Genomic DNA, 25,403 nt, shown 5'->3' on the forward strand with positions numbered 1-25,403 from the left:
ATATTGCTCAGAGAAAAAAGTCTTTAAGTGTTAGATGTATTAATTTAAGAGTCAAAACTTAATGGAAGTATGAGTTTCCCTGTTTGTACCAAAATATGAAGAAGCTGACATCTTAGTTGGAAAACCTGGAGGAATTGCCTCAAATTTTTAATGAAAAATATTCATGAGAGCAGATAATGGAAAAGAAATTATAAATTAGGCAAAATTCGATGGTTTTTCACAGACGTCACTTAATAGAAAACTGTAATTTTGCTCCAGCGCTATCCAAGACTAGTTAATTAGACGAAGCACCTCAAGCCTTGCTGCTTAAATTCCACCAAGCCCATTGTCAGAGTAGAGAGACATGCTCCCTTCTCCACCCGCAGGAGGGTGCTCATCGCTCACTCCTCCCCTGCTGCACTGGAGGACTGATAGAAAGAAGCCTTGAGTTGGGGTTACAGTTTGCAACGTACAGCAGCTGCTCTCTTTATTTCTATTTAAAAGAGAATCCTAATTGTTCTGCAAGCGGGAAAAACTTGGCTTTGAAGTGTTTTTTAGAAATACATTTTGCGTTCTGAAGTAGTAATTGCTTGGTGTTGATTTTTTTTTTTTTTTTTTAGCTCAAAGTAAAAATATCAGAGCTTTTTTAAGCAGCCTGATTTGGAACAGGCAGCCTATGATTTCAGATCAATAGGTTTGAATACACTTTTTTCAAGATATGTTTTGATGCTTACCTCTGTCAGACTCAGTCGTGTACTGTCATAGCATCTTTATTTCAAATGTTGATTTTCTTCTGTTTTTTTTTGTTTTGTTTTTTTATCCAAACGTAGAGATTGAACCTAATTTTTCAGTCTCAATCTTCAGTCTTCCTCCAGGTTATTAAATTTACATATACATCCCCCATAGAGTCACAAAATACCACCAAGATCTCTGTGATGACAGGTACCAAAATATTATTAAAAATTAAAACATGTACTTGTGTAATTTTTGTGCAACAATTGTACAGATTTCAACATGATTTTATATTATAGTCATTAATTTTTTTTATAAGACTTTACAAAAACCAAGAAAATCTCTGGAGTACTTATACAAAACTATCTAGAAGGGTTGAATGTTTTTCATGTTTTTCTATATTGCAGGGTTAGAAAAAAGAAAAAAAAAACATTGTGCTATTATAAACAATTCCAATTTATATTTGAATGCAATGTGAAAATATTCTGCAATAATTCCAATAAATAAACAATAAAAGTGAAATTAATCCACACATTCTACAGCTTACTGAATTTATTTACTGCTGCAACAACAGAAATAAAAAAAAGAAAACACATTTCTGGCAGATAATGCCACATTCTCCTCAGAGTACTCTCATTGGTGCCTGTACGACATGTTGAAAACCGTGAAGCTACAGGAAATGTAATTCTTTCCAACAATCTGGAGAGATGGCAGTTTTAGACCCAGTGCTGACGGCAGGGGAGATATGAAGAAGTGGTAACAAGCAAACTGGGTTGATGGAAAAAACCCTGAGGTCACACAGCCACAAAACTCCAACGACTCATCAGCAAGTGTGAACAGCACCTGTTCAAACACCTTTTACTTTCATAGTTTCCTGGATTAGAATCATTACATCACCAGTTATATAATAAAAGCATTTTTTTTAAAACCACAAATCTGGAAATTGTCATGTTATCATGTATAAATCTTGAAGGATAAAAAGTGCCTGTTTGATATGGCAATGCAATCATTGACCAACAGACGAAAGAACAACAAATGACCTTAAACGAACATGTTTGTCAAAATACTGCTGCTTGCATAACAGTTTAGTCAGAGTTCTCATGAGGACACGTATTAGTGTGGATCATTTGAAACTAATCCATTAATTGCTGTTGTTGCATAGACAAACTTTTGCATTCATGTCAAAGCTTGAAAGGCACATCAAACCTGATCTATTGTCCAAGCATTGGCCTAGTTAGTCATTCTCTGTTTAAGAGGGAAAGAGCAAGAGAGAACAAGTGAGAATGGGAAAAGGACACTTATGAGTAAAAGTCAAAGTACCAAACAAAAGAAATATCAAATGTTAAAGATTGATTATCAGTGTAAAAGAAGAAAAAAAAAAAGTCTGAAAGACAGATTGGAAGCTGAGAAAGCTTTTTTCTTTTACAGCATCTTGTATTATTGTTAAATTTGGAAATTTTTCATGCCCAAATTTTTAAATAAAAAAAACAGCAATGCTTCTTAGTTGTGAAGGTTCCTGATGACTGCTTTTTTTTTTTTTTTTTAATTTACATGTCCTGAAAAAAAAACAAAACACCCAGACATCCCTCTCATCAGCAACACCCATTAGTTCATTGTTGGCGATTCCAAGACTTTCCCATAATTCCTCTAACATGTTCTGTGTTTGCCTTAGGGTCTCCTCCAAATAGGGAGACACTCCATGTGTTACAGAGATTTCAGTAGCAAACAGCAACTACATCACCAAAGAAGAACTAGACAGACAGAGAGGGGATGTGCGCTGACAAATGCAGTAAAAGCCGGTGCATGTGGTTTGCTGTCTGACTGAACTGATTCAGCATGCGGCAGACACCACTCTATTGGTATGTGCATCATGTTTCCCCGTATCAGTGAGTGATGGGCGCTGTCGATGACTTAAGAAGCAAAACATTTGAACAGCATTTTAAAAAGAAGTGCGATGTGTTATGTCAGACTTTGCGTCTCTTACATCATTTCAGACATCATCTCAGATGTCTGAAATTGGGGTTGTGTCCACTGTTCAGTTGATCTTGTGAAATCTGAAAGAGTCAGTTATAGACATGATACCAGCTGCACAATCCAAAAATCATGCTTTCGTGGAAAGGGCGCCAGAAATAACTTATTACTGCAGAACAATGACAGGTTCAGTTCATAGTTTGTCACCAGTACTGCTAAGAATATATGCTTGAAAATGTCCATTAGGGGACATTTCACAGCTACCAGTAAGACAAACTTGAATTTTCACTTGGTAATTTTTTGGAATCTTCCTCACCTTTTAACTGTAAGGAAGTATACATTTTAATTTGTAGAAAACCTGTTAAGACCTTTGTAGTCGTACAAACCGCGGCTTCAGGTATAACTATGAACATGAGAGACAAGGAACCTGCTGCATCAGTCACGTTTTACACGTAACTTGGTTTCCCGCCAAGAGGAAAGAGGATATTACTGGGAAAAGCGAGCGCCACGGATGTAAGCCTCCAAAGCGCCTCCTGCAAACTGACCCCGGGTGAGTTACACTTAATGGATAAATTGGCCGAACGCAAAGTGACAAATAAAAAAAATAAAAAACATCAAAATCAAAATGCTGGTTGACACAGGTTGGTTGACTGCACCTTCACACAAATCTAGTTCTTTCAGCTAAAGGTTTGGCAGTGTTAGTGAGTGTACACCCTGTTCTTGGTTCACCTGAAAATATGCAGCAGTAATTGTCACCGCATAATATCTGTTTGAATAGCAACAGATCAGGAAGAGCACGCAATTATCGTTTGCAGTTAAAATGCTGCAGGCAGGCGATGTTCAGAGTACACTTGATCAAAGCATTATTATAACACATGGCACCCAATCAGGCATCACTAAAGGAGAAGTACCGTCATGGAACAAGAATACTTTCACTAACTTTGATCGCCTGTTGGAACAGTAACTTCACTGAGCTTTTTAAGTGTCATCGAGTCACTTTTAATCCATTCCATAATTGGACTGGATTACAAAGTGAGAAAACTTTAGGTGGGGTCATTGGCTTGATAAGTCAAAACTGGTGTCCTCAACAAGAACCTGTTCAGGACAAGTTTGTCTTGATCTCCACAAAATGACAACAGCAAACCTTGCAGAAGGACTATGGTTGGTGTGTCCAAGGTAACCAACTCTGGCTCTGTTATTATCCTGCTGAAAGGTAAACTCGGGGTGGCTAAAGATTTAGGTCTTGGTTCGGTCGAAGGGAACTCTGATGTGAATACATATGCAGATGGAAGCGGATTGGAGGCCGCTCCAAATCAATCAGACAGCAGACTCTGATCCAAAACTGCTGCTTGTGTTCTCATTAAAACCAGGAAGATGGAGCACATCAATCACCCCAGACCTAAAAGTAACTGGCTCCCTGAAGCTAAGAGAATAGACCAAAAAAACTTTTGTTAATCACTGAATGGCGTAGCACCAGAATACATGAAGGAGCTAGTCATCGTATCAACTCAAGTCTTCTGGTTTTAGTTTACTCTGCATTCTCAGAACCAGAATCAAACATGCAGAAGCAGTATTCAGTTTTTATGCTGGACAAATCTGGAACAAACTTCCTGAAGACTGCAAAACAGTAAAAAAAAAACAAAAAAAAACAACAACACAGAGTTCCTTTAAATCAAGCCTTGAAACCAATGTTTATACAGTTGTCTTTGATTAATTATAACTGGAACATTGAGATGACATATATTTGATAAGTATTTGACAAAACGTAATGTTTGTTGCTTGTATCATAATTAGTTATTGTGATATACTTTTATCTCCCAGTTTTTTTTTTTTTTTTTTTTTTTGCCCCATTTGGTCTGTCTTTTTGTTTAGCTGTGATACTTTCCTGGATGGGGCGGGGGAGAGGTTGCCTAACATACTGTTGCCAACAGCATAACAGTAAGGATCACATGAAACTAAATGTCTGGAGTTTAAACAGGGCTAACTTATTTTAAAATGCTGTGCAATGATTTTCTTTTCATGTGTAATCAGATGTGTAGCTATTTCAAGCAACCTGGAGGTGTCACAATTATTCCTCAACAGAAATTACATTTTAGACATTTTTAAAAAAATGTATTTTCTTCAGATTTGTAATGTTCATCAACATTATCGGTTTTCTGATATGCACTCCTACATCAGCTCTGCTTCTTTTCGAGTATCTGCTTTGTCTTCTGAAATTCCTATTCAACTGTGGCAGATGTTCACTTGAACGGCACCAGGTTCTTCTGGAGCCCTATTTCTATTTTCCTCTCTACTGTTGCTACATAAATGCTCAGTGTGAGGAATTTGTCTAAAGCACAAAACCCAGACAACGCTCGCAATTGTTCGTTGACGTTACATGCTTGTCCAGAAGCGGTGCTGCAAGTCAATGACTTGATGCAATCTTCTGGGTTTTCTTTAGAAACATTTTTGACCTATTTGTCTTTGTTTTTTGTTGTTTTTAAGTTACAACATAGTTGTAGATTTACAAGTGGAGTTCTACTGCAGACAGCGAAACAAGTTGGAATGAAGCAAGAAAAAAAAAAATAATAATTCCAAAGTCATGACTAACAAGTTCAAGACCAGGCTGTGTTTTGCTTTGAACACATTCTTGCATGTGTACCTTTAGACCTACACTAATTCAAACTTGACATCTGATTCAGTTTATTTCAAATCAGGTTAACACATGCTTTCTCTGGGTTATTTACACAAAAAGAACCCCCATTTGTCTTGAAAACTGAGTTGAAAATATTTTGAGCTTGGTTTTAGTTTTTTTTTTTTTTCTCTTTTATTCCCAAAACTATGTTGTCATCGGAGAAGGATTCCATAAAAGGAAAGCTCTCAGTATGTGCAGCCCATTAGACGGCCTTGTGAAGGCGGGACACAAAAAACAAAGTAGCTGCAGTCGATTGGTTGATCTATAGCTTCAGGCGGGTGTGATGTCACAGAGCACGCTCCTTTTTAATCCCAAAACCCAAAACACAGACCTCAGACACAACACAGACAGCCTGACTGCGCACTCACCTTTATTTTCACTGTTTCACTCACCTGAGAAACTACATGTTACCGTATGATATGTGAGTATATCATTATACGCTTAAAATTGCAATCACATTGTTGGTTAGACGCTTGTCTTTCCTTGCATGGACGGCTTATGTTCTTACTTTGCTATTTGCTTTTTCAGTTGCAGATCAAGCCGACTCAGCTCAAAGCCCTTCTTCCTAAAGAACAGAAAAACAGTGTAAATCTGCAGCGGAACAATGAGTAGCTTAAGGTAAGTTACTATTTTCAATTTCAGATATCAGGCATAATATTAAGACCACGAGAAGTGAGAATAATTTTGTCATAGTGGTATACAGATGCACATAAAAACAAGTGACTATTTTGACTGACAGTTAATGAAGACAAATGTAGGAATTTGAGCTAGTTTAACTAAAAACTAATAGCGATTGCGAGGTAAATAGGTCAGGGCGTTTGCAAACTGGAGCTGTTGTGTTGCAGTGTCTATCAGAAGGGGCCCAGGGAAGGAACTGCAGTGAACTTGCGACAGGGTCACGGCCAAGACACGTTGATGGATGTGAAGTGAAAAACGTGATGAATCACATTTTCGCCTACATTATGTAGATTATCTGGGTGTGTATGCGTGTGCTTGTGTCTTGCCTGGGGATAAATGGCACAAGAATTCACTTTGGCAAGAAGACGAGTGTGCGGAGGTTGTAAGGTTGCGTTGAGTAAAGTTTTGCTGGGAAAATGCAGCTCCTGATATAACTGGATGCTACTTTGTTGCCTACCTAAATACCTATATGTTAATACCTGTGTTTTCTTAAAGCAAAATATTGCACCTTGCAACACAGCTAAATAGCTTAAACAGCATAATAATTAGCTTGAGGTCTTTATTTGGGCCCCAAATTTTAATCCACTTACAAGTTCACTCCATTAATGCCCCACATTGCAAATTTGTGTTAGCGTGTTGGTGCAACAGCACAACATTGGGGCTCTAGTGCTGCCCATGCCTTCTTGGGCAGGGCGATCAGCACATTATTAGACATGTGGTCGTTTTCTTATGCCTGATCATGATTTTCTTTGCTTGCATTCACACAAATATGATTATGCTGAAAATCATGCTGCCATATTTATAATCATGGTTGTTTTGAACCTTCTCAGAGTTCTTCACCCCCATCCCGTCGCCAAACCAGACAAACTGTCAGTGAACCCTGGTCAGCACCAGCCTCTTCATCAGCCACCGATCATGGCACCTCTGAAAGTAACGCAGCGATTTTATCCACCAAAAGACTACCAACGAAGAGCCAGCCTTCGCTTTGCACATCTGTCCTCCTCTCCACCCTCGTCATACGTGCCTACATCGCCCCGGAGCTGCTTCCGCAAGTACAGCTTCAGCGCGCACAAGAAACGTGTGATATTTGCAGATGAGGTGGGACGGGCGCTGACCGTTGAGCATGTATTCACCACCGAGCCCCCGTCCCCGCCCCCTGCTCCAGCAACAAACCCCTGTCCACGCCCCTCGGAAGGCCAACAAAATCCAACAAACAGAAATGGATCGCTTACGCCCAAGTTTCGCCTGGGCTTCTCTCAGCCTGCAAAGGACTCTGACGCACTTATTGCTCGCCTGCAAGAGAAATGTGTACAAATGAAGAGCTGCAGCATTTCAGACAACACCTTGATAGGTGAAGTGTGCGTTTTCCATAGCTGCCCAAAAAGCACTGTCAATATGAAAATGACTTTTGATTCATGGATCACCCTCAAAAACATTCCCTGTAAATTCCTGGAGCAGAGGCGAGTCAATGGCCTTGACGTAGACGTGTTTTTCTTTGAAGCATGCTTGCCCCAAATTACAGACAAAATAGAGCGGATTGAGTTCTGCTTCACATCCAGCCCAGGGCTCAGCTCTGTGGTGCACCGGGATGACAACATGGGGCAGAATTACAAAGTCCTGAGGGAAACAGCCGGGTCAAGTCCAAGCAAAGACTATACAAAGCAGTTTTACCCCATGCTTTCAAAGTACCAGCCACCTGTTTATCCACAGTTTTCTTCTTATCTCCGAAACTGTGAGAATCTGACATACCTCCACAGTCATCTGCTAAGCAGTGGATTTAGGTCTGCAATCCGCGCACCACTGTGTTGGATGGCGTAAAACATCCAATATGGTGGCATGTCAGCACAAATATGATTCTGGATAAAGAATACCCTGTTGTAATGTGAATGATGTATTATTAAATTATTTTTATTTTTTCAACTTCTGCTGAAGTGAGTTTTTTTTTTTTTTCAACTAAAAATAAATGTGTTTGTGTAAAATCTTATTAGCAAATACATTCAAGAAATCAGTGTGTGTTATCTACATTGGATCAGATTCCTGCTGTGTATCCATTTGTTGAGTCAGGCATACCAGACAGAGATGGGTCAACAAAGCAAAAAGGATCTTCTGGGAAACACTTTGGATTGAAGAGTATGTCCCAGACACTCCCTTGGCTTCAACATTCTTGGAATTGTTACATATTGTACCATAGACAACTGGTTTGACAAATTTGAGACAGTACGTACTTTGCTTTTGCACGGACTTGTTTTATGGGGAAGGGTGGAGTCAGTACAAAACATCTTAGCAACTACAGTGAGAAAGTTCTCGCTACTCTAGTTTCATTTCCACCCAGGTCACACTTTTTTTTTTTTCTTGACTCTTAGTTCCTTGTGGCTGCTGCTGTCCTATTTCAACCTAAGTGAAAGTTTACAGGCTTGTGGTATCAGTTGAAATGTTGTATTAGATCTGTTTACAGTTACCTGATCCTTTTCGCATTTTGTCATTTGTTTTAAGAGAAATGATGCATGGTATTCATTTTTTTTCCTAATAAAAATCTGAAAAGTGAGGCATATATTTTTGTTCAGCACAACGGAGATAATACTTCAAATGCAGCTGCAAGGCTGTTGGTATGTTTCTCTCAGCTTTGCACATCTAAATAAATTGCCTATTCTTATGCAAAATCCTATCCAAACTAGCTTCAGCTCAGATGTGACAAAGAGAGCGTGAACATCTTTTCCATAATCTTTTGTAACATCTCACAGTTTTTCTTCTGTAATTGCTCTATGTTTAAGCTTACTCCATCTTCCCATCATCTCTGACCAGCTTCACTGTTACTGCAGAAAAAAAAAAAAACCTGCATTCCCACAGCATCATTCCATCACCTCCAGATGCAGTGTCACTTTTCTACCGTAGACCGGTATTCCTTTCCATCCATCTATTCTCAAACACACTTATCCTTTCAGGGTCAATGGTGTCACAGGACAACACAGAGACAAACAGGACAAACATGCACAAACACATTCACACGTAAGGAGAATTTAGAGAGACCAATTAACCTGACAGTCCCGTTTTTGGACTGTGGGAGGAAGCCGGAGTAGTCAGTTCTAAATTCCCTCCACTGGCTACGGGGAGCCAGTGGAAAATAGACTTTTAGTATTTTATTTACTGAACTGCTTAGCACCACAATACATAAAAAATCTGCTGTTGTTGCATCAACCTTCCAGACCTCTCAGAACATAAAAGCAAGTAAAGAATTTTAAAAATCACATTATTTTCATTAACATTCCACAGTGAGGTACTTTTTTGAGTTATTTTTAACATACGACTCTAATAAAACACATAATTTTGTGGATGCAAATGTGACAAAAGGAGAAAAAGATCAAGGTTTATTGTAAGGCATTCCACCTGCACCCTATTTAACCCAACCCTAATACCTTATTGCTAAAGGAGAATGTGTGAAATGCATTCATGTAGCCATTCCCATGCAGTTGGTTTCATTCAACATTAGGGTTTCATAAAATGTTTTCCAAAACAGATACAAATAGGACAGGCTGGATTTAGGTTGCTGGGTGTTATGAAAGGGAGGGTTCTCAAAAGTTATATAATTTTTCTTTTTAAAACAAATTAATTCAAGCAGTAAGTTAAAGCCCATTTAAGAATCAGAAAGCATTGCTATTACATACACCTACATGCAAACTGAAAACAAAACAGATAAGGAAGAGAAACCTTGTGGACTGTCCCAGGGGAACCCCAGAGCAACAAATCCAGGAACATTAGACAGCATCAGTAAACACAAGCACTCTGGAGTGTTCACTGTATTGCTGTCAAGCAATTTAAACTGGTGATTAATCACCACAATTTTTTGTACTTAACCATGATTAATTGGAGATTTTGGTGCAAGCTGATTTATTTGGTAGACTCATTACATTTTACTCACATCAGTGATTTTTTCAATTATGCTCCCTACAACTGCACATCCAAAATAATTCAAAAATATCAGAAAACAGTGCTCTGAATTCTTGAATTCTCGTATTTGAGAGTAAAACATTAGTTAGCATCCAGCTCAGGCGTCTGACTACGAAAACACATTCCCTACAACCAGTTGTGAAGCGTCGGAAGATACATTCACTCTCACGTTTTATTTGTATCTGCCAAATTATATATGAGCTAAATTAGCACCGTTTATTAGCATGTGGTATTGCTAATCGAATTGATGTGCTCAAACGTCACAGTAGGGTAAAATTAAAATACCTAATCTGACATTGGCACGTCCGTAAGCTCAGAGGTGTGTGTTGTGCATGATCTGAGAATTTATATGGAAGCTTGTTTAGGTATAAGCAAAAGGTGTCAGCATACCTGTGGAGGAGCGCTGACAGGTTCTAACCAAGTCCTCTGGGTCTTATATAACAATAATTAAGAGTGATGTGGAACAAAGATAAAGATCAATTACCAACCTAACCAAAATGAAACCTACACCAGTCATAACACCTGTGTCTAAATGAAGCCTATTGATTCTTTTTTTTATTTTTTATTTTTTTTTTTGTGGTTGTGTGGTGTTGTGCAAACACTGATCTGCTGAAACTCTAACCTCTAGGGAGTGTGGATCACTAAATCCTTTCATAACAGAAACCCAACTACATATCTCATGGACTGAGGAAATGTAGAGTCAGAGGAAAGGCTAATTAGAGGAAAGTAAGGAGCGATTCGATGTGAATTGTAAGGGAGTAGTCAAATATGACAAGCATGTGCTTCTCATTCAGCATGACATAATTTAAATATGTGCTCTAAACTGCAGTTTGGGGAATATTGTTATCCGCCAATAACATCCTGGAAATAAAAGGTAGAATTTGACTTTTAAGACTTGAACCTGAAATAGTAATACACAAGTAGATTGGATGAAATAATAGTGGAAAGCAAGATGCTACCTTCATCAAACCACCTACTCAGAGAATAATTCCTTAGCAGGCCTCTGGAGAGTTAGATAACATGCTGAGGAATCAACTATATTGGAGCAAGAAAATGATCTTACTGCCTCTTCAATACCTGTGCTGGATATTCTTGTTAAAAAATCTACCAAAAGGACATCGTCTGAAGTTAAAGATGCTAAGGAATTTAACTCAAAATCTGAGTTACTAAATTTGTTAGAATTGTTGTCCTGTGATATTGATTTCAACTGCAGTCTCAAGTGCTGTACTGCCTCTGATTGCTTTTCTTACTGGATTGCAGTTTTCCTCTCCCTGCTGAAGAAGTCCATAGCATAACACTGCTACTAGGACCCACTATGAGGATGGTGTGTAAAGGAGCTTTTCTTTTATTTTTCTGCCACACTATGATACTTTGCATGCAGTCCAGAATTATGTACACAAAAGTAGACTCTAGTTTATACTTGACTGTGTAGGGAAACATGTCAATGTATTTTATTTAGGGTATCAGAGTAAATGGAGCTAAACAAATGCATCAAAATCTACTTGGATTTTTATTTGTAAATTGTCTAAAAACTCTGTATCCTTTCCCTTCCGCTTCACCGTTGGGTAAAACCCTGTGTCGGTCTGCCGCTCGAACATTTGTGGTTTAAATGTGGAAAATAAAAAAAAATAAAAAAAAACAAATACATAAAATCAATAAATTGCAAGAATTATGAAGACAGCTTGGTTACGAAGATATCCCAGCAGCATATTTGTATGCAGTATCATCCATCTTTGCCAGCATACACCCATACAATGAATTGGGATATAATCTACAGAAAATTTTGTAAACACATGGAGTCTTTATAACTTAAAATATGTACATGCAATACGGTTCTTATTTGTTAAAGAAGAAAATTTGTTTGAATTTTTCATAAATCAGTTTGGGTGTTGTACAGGAAAACTGATACCTATCAGCACTACTGGCACTTTTAGTTACCATAACAGCAAAATATGTACAAAGGGCGTAACTTGAGGAACTTTCAATAGTCTAGTATCACTTTTTTGTCAGTGTGTGTCACTCCTCTCATTTTATCTTTCAGCCAGCAGCAGCCTCAGCTGGACCACTGCCTGAAGTCGGCTACCAGCTGCCGAGCTTACGCATTGTCTGAAAAATGGGCTAAAGAGTGATTCAGTGGGCTGCAGGCTCAGCAACGAATCACAACGAGCGAGCGGTGGGTTGCTAAAGTAGGTGACGCACTGCCAGGCTGAGAACATAACCAGGAATGAGGTCATCTTTGCCTGTTTGCCAAACAGGTTGGATGGTGACCAAAGTCTATGTGAATCTTCATTTCAGTTGCAGTTGCATAACCATCTTGTTTATGATTCAGATACTGGCACCATAATTAAAATTAATGAAACTTCTAAAGTTTGATGTCATTTTCACAGATAAAGACCAAGCTGTTTTCAGTTATGCAGTAGGAGTTTAATATCATTGCAAACGTTTTGTAACCAAGTCATGCTGCCAGGATGATGCAATCAATTGAAAAGCACCAGGACAGTTACATGAAGATTGGTTTAACATTTTGTCACTTTCCTAAAATAATGGCTAAAGCTATTTTTTTGCCAAAAGTGATTTTTTTGTTGTTGCCAAAATCAGTTTTGGCAAAAATAAATAAACAAATAAAAATACTAAAGTCGTTGTAACAATTTATAGACCACTTGAAAGCAAAAAATTGGAGGATTTAGGTAATGAAAAAGAAAACATTTATTTCCCCCTGGGAAAAAAAGTCATTTATTATTTCTGATTATGTTACATAAAGTGAAAAGAACTGTTGTGGAGCAAGTCGATGCTTTTCTGTCTTCCGACACACTAATGGGATAAATGAGGAACAGCGCCCTCTGCTGACTGCAAACTGCACTAAAAATTGCAATTACCATCACACTCAAGTGGATGGTAAACATGATGACATTTAGGGTGAGATATAGCAGCAAGTCCAACCAGAAGCATCCAGATGGAGAAAGGATAGACGCTTAAGAGACCACGCATGAATCACATCATTAGTAAATGATCCTGTAAGGTCACTGTGACTCAGAATGACACCAGATGAAGTAATATAGCAGTTTGTAAATGCAGGTGGCACAGATTCCTTGCTTGACGCAGCTGTTTGTGCAGGACTCTACTGACACCGGTCACTTGGCAGGTGCTCATGCTCGGGGTTCCACTCTGACCTGCTGAAACACTCTGCGGCTTTGCGGTCGCACTCACAGATGAACATCTCACATTCATCGTTCTGGTCTAGAAAAGAGAAAGCAAGAGTTTCAGTCAGTTTTCAATCTCTGACAGCCAGGTAGTACTGGTGAGAATAGTGCAATGACAGGGTTGTCAACTTCTGAGCAGAGCTTGAAGTGAGGAGTGTGTATGGATGGAGTCAGTAAAAAGTAGAATGAGTAAATCCACTATGTACAAGTCAATGACAGATTTGTAGCACTGCCTTCTCTGTTTCGAGTGAGAGTTATCACTTTGAAATGACGGAAAAAAGCTTCAATCTCACTATCGAGGAGTAACAGTTAGCAACTCTAGAAAAATAATTTTTAAAAAGTCGACTCACTTGTACAAGAGAGCTTTCTGTTAGCCTCATCACAGGTGTAGGAGTAAACCTCAGTATAAGGGTTATCCAGGATGGGCCAGCACTCCGGATGCTGCATGGCGTCACTGTAACACTGGTCATGAATCTGGCAGCACCTGTATGGAAAAAAAACAATGTCAAGCACTGCAATCTTTAAAACAAACCTATAATATTTTTAAGTAGTGTTAGTGTGAGGCGGCTTAAATAATGACCTATCCAGATCATCAACGGGTGTGCCAGAGCCTCCGTATCCACAGTAACATCCATAGTCTGCATAGTCAAGAGCAGGCCAGCTATCAGGTAACATACACAGGATCATGGCCCTGAACTGATGGAGAGCCTTGTAGTCCAGTGAGTGGGCTGTAGAAAAATAACATCACATGATAGTGACTTAAGTGTGAATATGTATGGTAAAAAGCATTTAGAATTTTTAAATTGTTTTATATTTTGCCATATCATCACTGGAAACTTGGTGACACAGGTCACAGGTGACAGATCAACACAAAATCACTCATAACTGTCATGTGGAAGGAAAATTATTGATGTTTCTACACGTTTTTGAATCAAGCATTCAGTTTCTATGCGCTACTAATCTGGACACACTTCCAGAAAACTGTAAAGGAGCCGAAACACAGAGTTCAAAATTGATGACAGTACGTTTTTGTGATGTAAAACACTCTAAACTGCCTTGTTGCTGAAATAAACTTGATTTGAAAAACAAAAAACAAACTTGCAGATGTAATTGAAGAAAAAGGAACAGCAACAATGAAATGCAGCATTTACACTTTAACTAAATCCAAGTGCATTATGTTTAGCTATCGCATAGCAAGACAGTAAAATATATTGGAGTTTAATTTTGTATTTTGAGAAAACTGAATATTTTAGGGGGTATAAATACTTTTTACAGTCTAACAATTTCTGTGAAGATGTACTCACCTACAGAGAGACCAACAGTCAAGAGGAAGATCGTCTGAAAGGCATTCATTCTGTGAGTGAAAGGCTTCAGTCACAAAGTGACTTTCACTCAAACACAAAGTCCCTTTATATACATCATGTGTGGGTCCTTGCTTGTCAGCTGTCCATACAGCACCAGCTCACACGCATTCACATCCACAAAGCAAGCTAGCATGTGCAAAGGTTAAATATTTCTCACACCTTGTAAGCTCCGACCTCCTATGGACAAGCTCCCTGCCATGAAGTCATAGAATCTCATTGCTGATTCATCAGTATGGCAAAATGACACTTGCTTACACATTCTGAACTAAATTAAACAAGAAAAATCTTCATGTTTTTCTGTAGTAATTAAAAGGTTCAGACTGATTTTGTGTGTACATGCACTCCCTTCTTATCCTATCCATGCGTTTAGCTGTCCAGTTATTCAACATTTAAGGGGAAACACATTTAGAGGACGTTTTTTTCTTTTTCCCCCCACAAGATGTCAAACTCTTGTTGAAGCATGTTGTTGCAATGACTCATAAAATCTACCAACGTACCAAGAGTACCACAACTGAAACTGATGCACACATTTTCACAATCGTTTTTCAATGAAATCTTCAATGGTACACAGTTGAGACAGAAATTATTCAAGCATCTGGCAAATTTAAAGTTATTTTTAATTAACCAACAACGGAGCTATAGAGGAATCAATTCTTACTTCAATTTAAAAAGTGGACTTTCCACTTAAAAAGTGGAAAGTCGAAACTTACCTGCAACTTCCAGCCAGAAGAAATATGTTGGTCAAATTAAAAGATGACATCAATCAATTTTGGGATGAACTTAAAGCAGCATTTTCTGAGTCAATAAAAGTTTAATTTAAAAAATATAATTAATTATTTCATTTTTATTTTTGAAGCTCAGATTCACAAAAGGTGCAGGCAGCAGAAACTGGTACTTTCCAGTTTGCAGATCCTCCACCAGAGGGCAGATTTCATGCATGATTTCTCTTGTAATCATGTCCTGGTCCACTTGGTTTGTGAGGCTTACAGCTACATAGTTTACCTGTTTTTGCCCACATTAGTCAAGTAATTAATCAATCGCCTAGCACAGTTTAGAAAGAAATATAGAACTCATCACAATACTATTTTTTAAATTGAACTTTGAATATTCAACATTCCACACTCTGATGAACAAAACAGAGGTCAACAGTTGGATGTGATCTCAATTTAATCTTCATCATGCAGACAAATGAAGAAAATATGACAGCGGTATCAGTTCTACTCTCCCGATACATTGTCATGTTAGTGCACGAATTCAACATCAAATCAAGAGTTAAACTTTTGATTGAGTGAAATGGATTTTACCATACAAGGCAATCAACACAATAAAAACAATATGGATCAACAGAATGAACAACAGCATCTAAAATATAAATAATATAATCTCTAAATGCTCTAAAAAATATATTATCTCTGCCCTGTGTGCTCGGCACTCCGTACATTATGTCCCCATCAACACAAACAGCAGAAGACAACACACAGACAAGTGCCTCAGTGCATATGTTCAGTCTGTAACCTGAAGGTTCACATTCTTGATTGGTGACGTTTTGTTTTGTCTTCTCGACCGTGGGAAAGTAAACAGGAACCTTATTTACACATATTTCTATCAGCGTGATTAATGAGTGCAACTACTTATATGTTTCGATTTAAAACGTTTCAGTGTCCCACCAAATCATTATTTGCTTTCATATTCTACAAAGCAAAAAAATATCCCTGCAAATTAATGTACAAGGAAAGGCATGTTAAATAGGAATGTAATAATTGACACATTTACAACCTTAGGTGGATGTTTACAATAACTACATATGCAGAGTATAAATCACTATAAGAGTGCTCATCTGTTTTTAGTAGTGCTTGAAAATCTAACAACTTTTCACTGTTTTTATTTTAATTTATGAAGTTATTATTCTGAAGATCTACAATCTTTTCTTTGTTGCCTCAAAGTAAATGTTATTCTTACTCTACATCATCTCTTTTTGTTGTATTTTTTTTCTCTCTGTCAGTCTGCCGACTTTTTAATGCAAATTCTAACAAACTAAAAAAAAAAAGAAAGTAAAAAAAATATTCTCTTTTCACGACACTGACTTTTCTTCTTGCAGACTTCTCCGTATTGCTCACTGTGTTGCTTCGGGCGTTCGACCCACACACTGCATCGTCTCCGAAGGCACTGGATTGTAACTTTTGAGGGGGCTGGATGCAAGTCTGTTAGCAACGGCTGATTACCCACAATTCTTCACTCGGCGGAGGATGAAACTGATGCAGACAGCGACCATGTCTGAGGCTTCAGCCTGATAAGATTCAACAACTCTCAGTTTGAGGTTCTAAGTAATCTCCTTTGGCGACCAGATAAGACTCTGATATTCCCTCACTGCCAATCTGGACCCGTCTGTCTTCCTATAGTCACATTTTGATTAAATCCAAGCCTGACGTTTTCTCTTTAAAAAATTAAAAAAAAAAAAAAACAGGTCATTCTGGTCATTAATGTTAAAAAATATATTACAACTAAATTTTCAAGCGCTACTGGTAACAGTTTTGCCTGTAACAAAAAAAAAAGGGTAAAACATTTAACTGTAATGCATTTCAGTGCTGATGTCAGAAGTTTATAAAGCTAAATGTCACGTCATCAATATTTTTATGAATATCCTCTCAGAGGACATTAATAATAATATTTGAAATGTTCTGTATGTTTGACGATGTCTCTGAAATGCCTTTCAACTTGTATAATTCAATACAACAAACCATCTCTAACGAACTGTAAAGAATTGCAATTTTGTGATTATGTTTATATTTCATTAAAAATCATATCATTAAAGTCCTTCATTCATCCCACTTCATTTGCTGTTCAACTTGGATAGACATGAACAGGTGAGGGATTTTTAACAGGTTTGGTCTAATTTTTCTATTTCATGGAAGAAACTCAGAAATATTCTGCACACTTGGTGGATAGTTCATGTGGCTGGAATGAGACGTGGCCATTAGATGGGCTTATACAATAAAGTGGTGACGTACTTCTTCTTATACCGATGTGTCGCGCTAAGCACCATCACTCCATCCTGTGACGAAATAAACACAAGACAGAGGAAAGATTAACCTAAAAGCATTTCACTTCCGTAACTTGAGGTCATCGGGTGTAAAAAAGGATTTATATCCTTTAACTTTTTAACATTTTCTCATGTTACACCCACTAATTGCAATGCATTTTGTATGACTTTTATGTGGCAAATGCTCAACTAGTACTGCATCATTGAAAAGTAGAGAATAAAACGATTTTCAATAGTTTTTACCAATAAAAATCTAAAAACTGTCCATTTGTGTTTGGCCGCCCTGATTGGACTCCTGAGTGAAATCCTTATGATTCCAGTAAATGTAGACGACAACACCTGACCTGTCACGGCAAAAGAATTTGCTGTACAATAAATTGCATCCCTAATTACTGCAATAAACGTCAATATTGCTGTTTCGAGACCAATTTCAAATCATATACTTACAACGATATAACAATGTATGTCAGCCCTCTCATAGACCAATAAACTTAATGTTTTTAAAGAAGTTGAAGGTATTTTAAATATCCAAATAAAACACAACCAAAAACAATTAACTGGATGGATGATGTCTCTGTAAACAAAATGTCCACTCAAAAAAAGTCATCAGAATGGAAATTGTCTAGCTCATTTTAATTTATGGTGCCTTTAACTGCCTTAAATTAAGTAAAAAGAAAAAATAAAACGGTACAAAACAAATACCTTAACTCAACATTTTGTTGGAAAGAGTCGAAAGCTTATCAACCGCACCCTACCTTAAAAGGAAAATCACATTTAGCTTCTCCCATGTGAACTCGGCTCGTTTGTTTTCTTCCCCCCATTAAGTCTCAAACTATCGTCTCTATTTATACGTTGGCATGCACTTTCTGGTTGTTTTTCCACTTAAGAGTGGTGCAGCAAGGGAAATGATCTGCCCTTCAGTCTGTCCTGCAATCCTTGTGCCAGCATCTTATCACTGCTGGCATTCCACAGATACGATCCGCTCTGCAGGCTCAGTACATATGCCTGCTATATGTGGTAGCAGTGAACATTTTCTGGGAAAATACCCATAAAAGCTGGTCATTTCTCACAATGATTTCCCACACCAGCGGTCACACAGTGAGCATACATTGACAACAGAGGATATATTTTTTTTTGTAGTTCGGTAGTTCAGACAAGTATGAACCGTACCTTAATTGAAAGCGCGTAAAGGTGATTGAGCATGACGTGGTTCGGCTCTGGAAGTAATGCAGGGTCACACTGAAGATAAGAAAGTGGAAAAAAACAAATGAAAGAAAAATACCAGAGCAGATTTACGTTGCACATTAGATGCACTGCGTCTAAATAGGCCATGTAGTTTAAAACTTATAGAAAGATAAAGAAAAGCAATCACACCTTGTTTCTTTGGTAAAATCTGTAAAAAAAATGACAACCAGAGCAATCCTGAATTAAAATCTGATCCACTTACAGATATTCCAGTGTCTTTGTTGAGAATGACTTGGAGAAGGTGTGGAGGGAGGATAGGTGGGGACTTAAACTTTTCGTCCTGTTTGGGGACATAAGCGTCCTGGTGATATGGGCCGGGAGGAGAGCTGGACAGGTCTAAAAAAAAAAAAAAAAAAAAAAAAAAAAAGAATGGCTGGACTAATACAATAAATCTGAATAATATTAGGCAATCAAAAGAGTTTTGCAAAAGTATTCACATCCGTTAAACTTTTAACATTATGTCATGGTGCAACAAATGCAACAGCTTGGCCTGTAGAATCCAGTAATCACTTAAATAGACACTGTCTGATATAATGAAGAAAAAAATATATTAAAAAAATCAAACTTTTCGAGTGGTCTAGTCAAAGTTCAGGGTTAAATGTATAGACATTGAGTGGCGTTGACGTTAAAAAAGCCATTCGTGCTCAAAAATGCATCAATTTGGCTGAATTAAAACACTTCTGCTCCAATCAGCACAGTACTCTGAAAAGATCATACCAGCAATAAAACCTGCTGGATTATGTGAGGATATTTGGATTTTCCCATGCCATTAATGTGACATTGTGCTGCTGCAAAAACATAAGTTTACGGCATTTAAAAAATAAAAAAAAATTCTTATAGTGCATGATCAATCAATCTATGTAGCAATCATACAAAAATAAAGACTTGTCTGCATGGTATTAAATTTATGCTTTTAGAAACTAGAATCTGCTTCAGTAATTTTTTTTTTTTTTTTTGTGATCAGTTGTTAGCTCTCACCTGACACGTCAGAGGATTTTTGCGAGTCCACCATGAGAGCATCAAACACCTCGAAGTCAGTTTTCTTCACCTGGATGATATTATTAACGGTGCCCAGCTGGCTGGTCACAACAGGCTGTGAAAAGCCATGACATGGTCAAATAAACAAACTTCACAGACGACACAAAAAGAAATCCTCTAGTTAAAGCAATGCCACATTCCTTGTAATCCGAAACCCAAGTTAATTACTTGATCCAATAATGACCTCTCCCGCTGTACATCTAAAAGTGCTTTTAATTATAGGAGCTACCAGAAATAATTGGAGAATTTGCACTTTGTGCAAATGTAGAGTGAAAATTATAACCTGAGGGGATCAGGACTAATTAGCCAAGAAGTGTGTTAGAAGTGAAGCAGAAATCCTTACAAGGTGTAAAAAATGTGGAAGCAGCAGAGAGTTAAAAGCAAAGATTCATTATAAACGTCTTTGAAAACCCGATTTGACTTTTTCATTAGGATCAGTTGAGAAGTGGGACACATTTTCTGAGACACACTCTGGTATTTGCGGAAGTTATGGACCACAAACGCCCAGAATGATTTTTTTTTTAATGGTGTAAATGAAAGTAACTAGCCTTCAAGGAGCACACATGGTTTTAATGGATTAAAAGACTAAATATTTTTACCAGAAGACATGACTAAATATTCAAGAAAGTTTAGAAATCATAAACAGCAGAAGTCAAAAACCATCATGTGCCAAAAGAGCTAAGCGCTCAAATTTAAATGCTTAAAATATGTAGTAGAAAAAGTCTGAACAGATGTAATAGCTTACCTCCTTTGGGTCATGGGTCCACTGGCCATCCACATAAAACTTGTACTGATGCTCTCCCTCGGGTAGATCTACAATTGCCACAAATGTGTTCTGACTTGAAGGAAGATAAAAAAAGAAGACATTTAAAAACAACTGCAAGTAATAATAATTAAACATTACTAAATTATGGAGGATGTAGCAGCAGAGTTTAGGACATTGCCCCTTACCTTCTTATTAGGGGAATCTTATTGGCCCAGTTGTTGAAAGACCCAGAGAGGTAGACCTCTTTTCCATCCCCTGTCCAGCGAAAAACAGTTGGTCGGTCGACAGCCAGGCCTTTATCGTCTGCTTCCAGGTCCTGCTGCCAGGCAAGGAACTCCTCCTTCCCCAGAGGGGCCTGAAACACACGTCAGAGAGATACGATAGATCCTCCTTTTACCTTTAATAGGAAATGTGCCTCTGAGTAAACATAAGTGGATACCTTCATGTCTTCTCCGTGGAAAATGTCAGCATCCTCTGGGCTGTCCATGAGGATTTTGGGTCTCTCTCCCTCTTTGATCCCCCGGCTGTCTCGCCGCTGAGCCTTCTCGCCGTGGCCCATCGCAGCCCGCTCGCTGCTCGTGTTCCCCATGGTTTCGTTTTCTCGTAGGCCGTCACGAGGTCACTGCGAGTGGAGTCAAGAAGTTGTGTAAAGCCATCGGAAACTCTGATAAAGCTCTCTTTTAAACAATTTAATTAATCATTGACAGCTGCTGTGGGAATAAGGTCTACAGGAGTTATTTAATTCAGTTCCTAGGTGCAGTGGACTTAATTTTCATGTTACCAGTATGATAACATACTGGTAACATCATCACACAGATTTATTGACTTTTAGACAATAAAAACCATGAAGGATGAAGGAACTGAACAGGTGAAGTATTTTATCAGAGCTGCTTGTGTTTGTTGTTTTAGATTCAACATGATCCTCACATTACATTTCTCCCAGCGTGGATTCTTATCTCTGTGAAGGGCCTCGGGGTTTGTGTGGAGAACCTGTTAGTTTCCTTGTAGCCAACCACAACCTCTTGTAAGTATTCGTTATCACCTAAAATAAGCATACAAATGAAATTCCCTGAGATCCAGCTGTCGGAGGATCTCACAATCGACTCACTGACTGAATGGTGATCAGGTTCTAAGGCTGCAAAAAAAAACAAAAAACAAAATCCTTAGGGCTCTATCTCAACAGTTGATATAGGTGTTTGTGCTGATATGCTGTTTAGTTTTCCAGAAACCTGGGGCGATGCATTATAAGCGGTGCCTAGTATTGATCAATTCACCCATGTAACTACATAAGCAGCAAGGGGATGCTTTTTCTACTCTTAAATATGAATAAAATATTGGGTTAAATTAATTGACCAGGTTTGTGGGGTCAGTGAGGAGAACAGGAACCTCGCGATTCTTCACAGACCACCATTTTGAACTTTACTGAAACTCGTACACAACAGGATTATTTGGTAAATGTTAAGGTCATTTCTGTATAATACAGCTAATGTTCCAGTGTTGTGTTCAGGAATTTTGTTCACATAAAAGAACATGTGTGTGCAATAAAGATAATCCTTTTTTTAATCTACTACTTCTCTTCATATTTGACCAAAGAACTGGTTTTAAAGTAAGCGTAAACAGACTCTACAAGATATTTTTATAACGTGCACTTGAGTTTTAAGATTATATTTTTTTAAGCTTTGTTGTCTTAACATCTTATAAATAAATATAGAAGAATGGTTATGATTAGTCGTGCTTTCCATAAATATATATCAATTTGTTATCCTATTTTAGTGCAATAAAAACGTCTCATTAAGCCTTATAAGACTGCAGTATTTATTGTTTTCATCTATAAATTCATTATAATTCAAATATTATGCTACGTTGTATAGAAATCCAAGTTAGAAGTGTTTCCGTTCATCTCTAAGGCAGGTTTAGCACTAGACTTAATGATGAATGTCATTTTTTGAGGTTAAAGATGATAACTTAATAGTCCGTTTTACTGGATAAAAAGCAAACAAACAGTATTGTGTTAACTCAGAGCTACATCAGTTCATATTTGAGTTAAGAGTGGTTTAGCAAAAATAATCCAAACGTAGTTGTTTTCTAAGAGAATAAGCAATATTGCGCAGCTTCTGTGCATATTTTAGGAACGGCAGGGTCAAAGCTAAATATAAACCCCGACGTTAATAATCTCCATCACTGCTGCTTCCCAAGCTTGTTGTTTATTGGGAGAGAGCAAACCTGCAGAGGGTCCAAGCTAACATGTTGGACTGAAGCTAACAGGGCTCCATCAGTACGTCGACATTCGCTTGGTAAGAGGCTGTCTAAATACTACAGCTTATGAACACACAGGTATTGTTACAAAAACAGCTATTACAGATGCACATGGACGTGTAAAGTTTTTTTTTCTTGTTTTCTTTACCTCAGAAACGTTTATCGTCGAAGATGCCGGTGTCTCATAAACCCCATTTCGATGGATTCTAATGCAAAACACTACAGGGTCCAGCAAAACAAATCCGCCCCCCATCTGCGCAAGCGCACACGATCTAAATGAAATACACAGCAACTGAGAAAAACCGGTGCACGTCCAATATTTAGTCAACTCTTGTTAAAATTATGATATAAAAAGTATTCCCTAACTTTGACCAAATGCGTTTATTTTTGGGTTGTTTAAAGGAATTCGCGTCTTTGAGGTAATAGATGTAATTCTGTTTAGCCAACACTAGATGGCAGCGTGGTTCAAGTGCAGTACATTATGTTAATCAAGCAACACTTCAGTACCTTTACAAACATTTTCTCAACCTCTGGACTTGATATTTTGTTACATTTTAACAACATAAGTGCATTTTATTTGGATTTTATTTGACAGTCCAACAAAACGTTGTACAGTTTTGTGAAGTAGAAAAAAAGTCAAATGATTTTCTAATTTGTTTAACAACTAAATTCCTTAGGATGTTGTTGTCGTTTGCATTGGTCAGCCTAAATCTATGCATTTGTAGGTTTAAATTTGATCTTATTTTGCTCTGCAAAACTTCTGAAGCTCAGTCAGATTGCTCAGACATCAGTTGAGAATGTCAATTTTTAAGTCTTGCCACTGATTTTCAGTTGAATTTTGCTGAATATCCTTTGATTAAAATCCTTCTATTGAAGAGTCATCGTCCAGCTGACTTTCCATCTGCTTCCATATCGGATTTTTGCTTCATTGTTTCCTAGTTATACTGACAATTTTTTGTTGAGTTCATTAATTACTTTTTTTTAAGCTTGTTTGTTTTCTAGAACATTTTTTATACAAATATTGATTGTTGAAAATGCAGAGTTTATCTTGGACGGTCTTAAGAGCCAAGAGCAAAGAGTATTAGCCCAGGATCTGAGGTCAGATACAGACTTTTTTTGTATTATTTTTGTCTTAATATTAGATAATGGTAGACTATATGGCCATAATAATTGAACACTCACATATTTGTTAAAGTTGATCAAAACACTTCTGAGTGAGGTTACTATAACCTGCAAATTGTTATTATTAAAAATCAATTTCTCATAAAACAGCTCAAAGGCAGGTGGTGCTCTTGTGTTAGAGCATCTATTTTCTCTCATAACAGGGTAAAAAAAAAAGTAGATGATTTAACTACTTTCAACAGGCAGTAAGAGCAGGATCTGCAAGTTAAGCTACACACCTATTGTCAACAATGACAATTCCTTTGAGAGTACACTCTTGCTTGTTTGGAGCTTTCGGTCTTTTAAATCCACTGGAATTGTTCTGTCAGTCCGTCCTTCTACTTTTAGCAGAGTTAAGCTTGCAGGCAACGCTGGAAAAAAAAAAATCCAACTCTGTTTTTTATCTCCTACACAATTTTATAACGGCATCACTTTTGTTTTCCACCAAATGTTCACCCATAAACAACACCCTAGCACAGCGAGATTCTGGACACAAGCGGCTGTAGATACTGGAGGATTTGGCACATAATGAGGAGCTGTTTTTTGTTCTTGTTTTTTTGTTAGAGGAAGCCTTCTAGCAGAAATGTTTGATAGAAGTTTCATTGGACTGGCTTTATTTTTAACTGGGAAAATAATGTCTCCCACCAAGACTTTTAGAGTGGACACAGGCCTAATTATTGGCATGGACATAGTTTACTGTGGTGCACAGATGTCTATTCACAGCGGGTGTTCATTTCTAGAAATCTAATTCTTTTCTGTGCTGCCTTTATGTCTAATTTTACAAGCTGAGAGTGTTTGCTTTTTGTATACATGCATGTGTATCCCTCTGTCTATTTGCATATCGTGTAGACAGAGCAGCAGGAAGATGCATGACCCTTCTTAATGACATCTCCAGCTTTCATCAAACGTCATTAAATTAACTTGGTCTGAAAATACCCAGAATGGATCTCAGGAAGCATGCTGCTGTAATTGTCTTGTGTCACCTGCAGAGGCCAAGGGGGTTCCAAAAAAAAACTCAGTAGAGAAGGGTTGTATGCTTTCTTTATTTGTGCTATAATATTAGGGGGGTGGAGGGATTTGCTGCTTAAAACATGACTATAGAGGTGTGGTAGGTGGGTGTTGTTTGCTGCTAGTTTTGATGAGTGCAAAAACAGTTAGCAATGGTGAGACACAAGCTAATTTGGAGAGTTATTATACAATGCCTTCCAAAAGTATTAACAACCGTTAAGGTTTTGCACATTTTCTCATGTTAAAAATACTCATGTTTTTTGTATTTTATGTGTGTTTTTTGTGGTGGACATGAAGTAGTGTCACAATTCTAAAGGTAACTGGAAAATGAGGACATGTTTTCAAA

The 25,403-nt window shown here is 37.7% G+C and overlaps 3 protein-coding genes across 4 annotated transcripts; 1 reads left to right on the plus strand and 2 right to left on the minus strand.

The window, feature by feature from the left end:
- The first annotated feature begins 5,668 nt into the window (after positions 1-5,668).
- On the plus strand, positions 5,669-8,579 carry LOC106949026 (protein phosphatase 1 regulatory subunit 3B-like). The gene is made up of 3 exons (XM_015034987.1): positions 5,669-5,777; positions 5,885-5,974; positions 6,865-8,579. The coding sequence occupies exons 2-3, from the start codon at positions 5,961-5,963 to the stop codon at positions 7,850-7,852; spliced, it is 1,002 nt and encodes a 333-aa protein (XP_014890473.1). The 5' UTR covers positions 5,669-5,777; positions 5,885-5,960; the 3' UTR covers positions 7,853-8,579.
- Positions 8,580-12,688: 4,109 nt separating this feature from the next.
- On the minus strand, positions 12,689-14,749 carry LOC106949028 (phospholipase A2-like). The gene is made up of 4 exons (XM_015034990.1): positions 14,484-14,749; positions 13,760-13,907; positions 13,530-13,663; positions 12,689-13,216 (listed from the first exon to the last, which is right to left on the minus strand). The coding sequence occupies exons 1-4, from the start codon at positions 14,530-14,532 to the stop codon at positions 13,098-13,100; spliced, it is 450 nt and encodes a 149-aa protein (XP_014890476.1). The 5' UTR covers positions 14,533-14,749; the 3' UTR covers positions 12,689-13,097.
- A 2,271-nt stretch (positions 14,750-17,020) lies between these two features.
- On the minus strand, positions 17,021-23,235 carry prkab1a (protein kinase, AMP-activated, beta 1 non-catalytic subunit, a). Of its 2 annotated transcripts, XM_015034989.1 has the most exons (9): positions 23,037-23,235; positions 21,560-21,674; positions 21,072-21,254; positions 20,818-20,987; positions 20,612-20,705; positions 19,807-19,921; positions 19,031-19,164; positions 18,754-18,822; positions 17,021-17,595 (listed from the first exon to the last, which is right to left on the minus strand). In XM_015034989.1, the coding sequence occupies exons 3-9, from the start codon at positions 21,219-21,221 to the stop codon at positions 17,518-17,520; spliced, it is 810 nt and encodes a 269-aa protein (XP_014890475.1). In that variant the 5' UTR covers positions 21,222-21,254; positions 21,560-21,674; positions 23,037-23,235; the 3' UTR covers positions 17,021-17,517. The 2 variants fall into 2 exon arrangements, with proteins under 2 accessions (XP_014890475.1, XP_014890474.1); XM_015034988.1 differs by lacking the exon at positions 21,560-21,674 and having other exon boundaries at positions 23,037-23,234.
- Positions 23,236-25,403: the final 2,168 nt, after the last annotated feature.

Source organism: Poecilia latipinna, unplaced genomic scaffold (genome assembly GCF_001443285.1).
Source record: "Poecilia latipinna isolate Pla-1442-1.1 unplaced genomic scaffold, P_latipinna-1.0 Scaffold320, whole genome shotgun sequence".
Taxonomy (NCBI): Eukaryota; Metazoa; Chordata; class Actinopteri; order Cyprinodontiformes; family Poeciliidae; genus Poecilia; species Poecilia latipinna.

What these genes read in the sequence shown, in the direction of transcription:
- prkab1a (XM_015034989.1), bottom strand. Translation starts at nt 21,221, where the DNA reads ATGGGGAACACGAGCAGCGAGCGGGCTGCGATGGGCCACGGCGAGAAG. An exon ending in GGACCCATGACCCAAAGGAG is followed by an intron (nt 19,922 to 20,611) that starts GTAAGCTATTAC and finishes GGCTTTTCACAG; the next exon opens with CCTGTTGTGACCAGCCAGCT. An exon ending in ACAAAGACACTGGAATATCT is followed by an intron (nt 18,823 to 19,030) that starts GTAAGTGGATCA and finishes TCTTATCTTCAG; the next exon opens with TGTGACCCTGCATTACTTCC.
- LOC106949028 (XM_015034990.1), bottom strand. Translation starts at nt 14,532, where the DNA reads ATGAATGCCTTTCAGACGATCTTCCTCTTGACTGTTGGTCTCTCTGTA. An exon ending in GACTGTTGGTCTCTCTGTAG is followed by an intron (nt 13,908 to 14,483) that starts GTGAGTACATCT and finishes ATTTTTCTACAG; the next exon opens with CCCACTCACTGGACTACAAG. An exon ending in CCCGTTGATGATCTGGATAG is followed by an intron (nt 13,664 to 13,759) that starts GTCATTATTTAA and finishes TTTTCCATACAG; the next exon opens with GTGCTGCCAGATTCATGACC.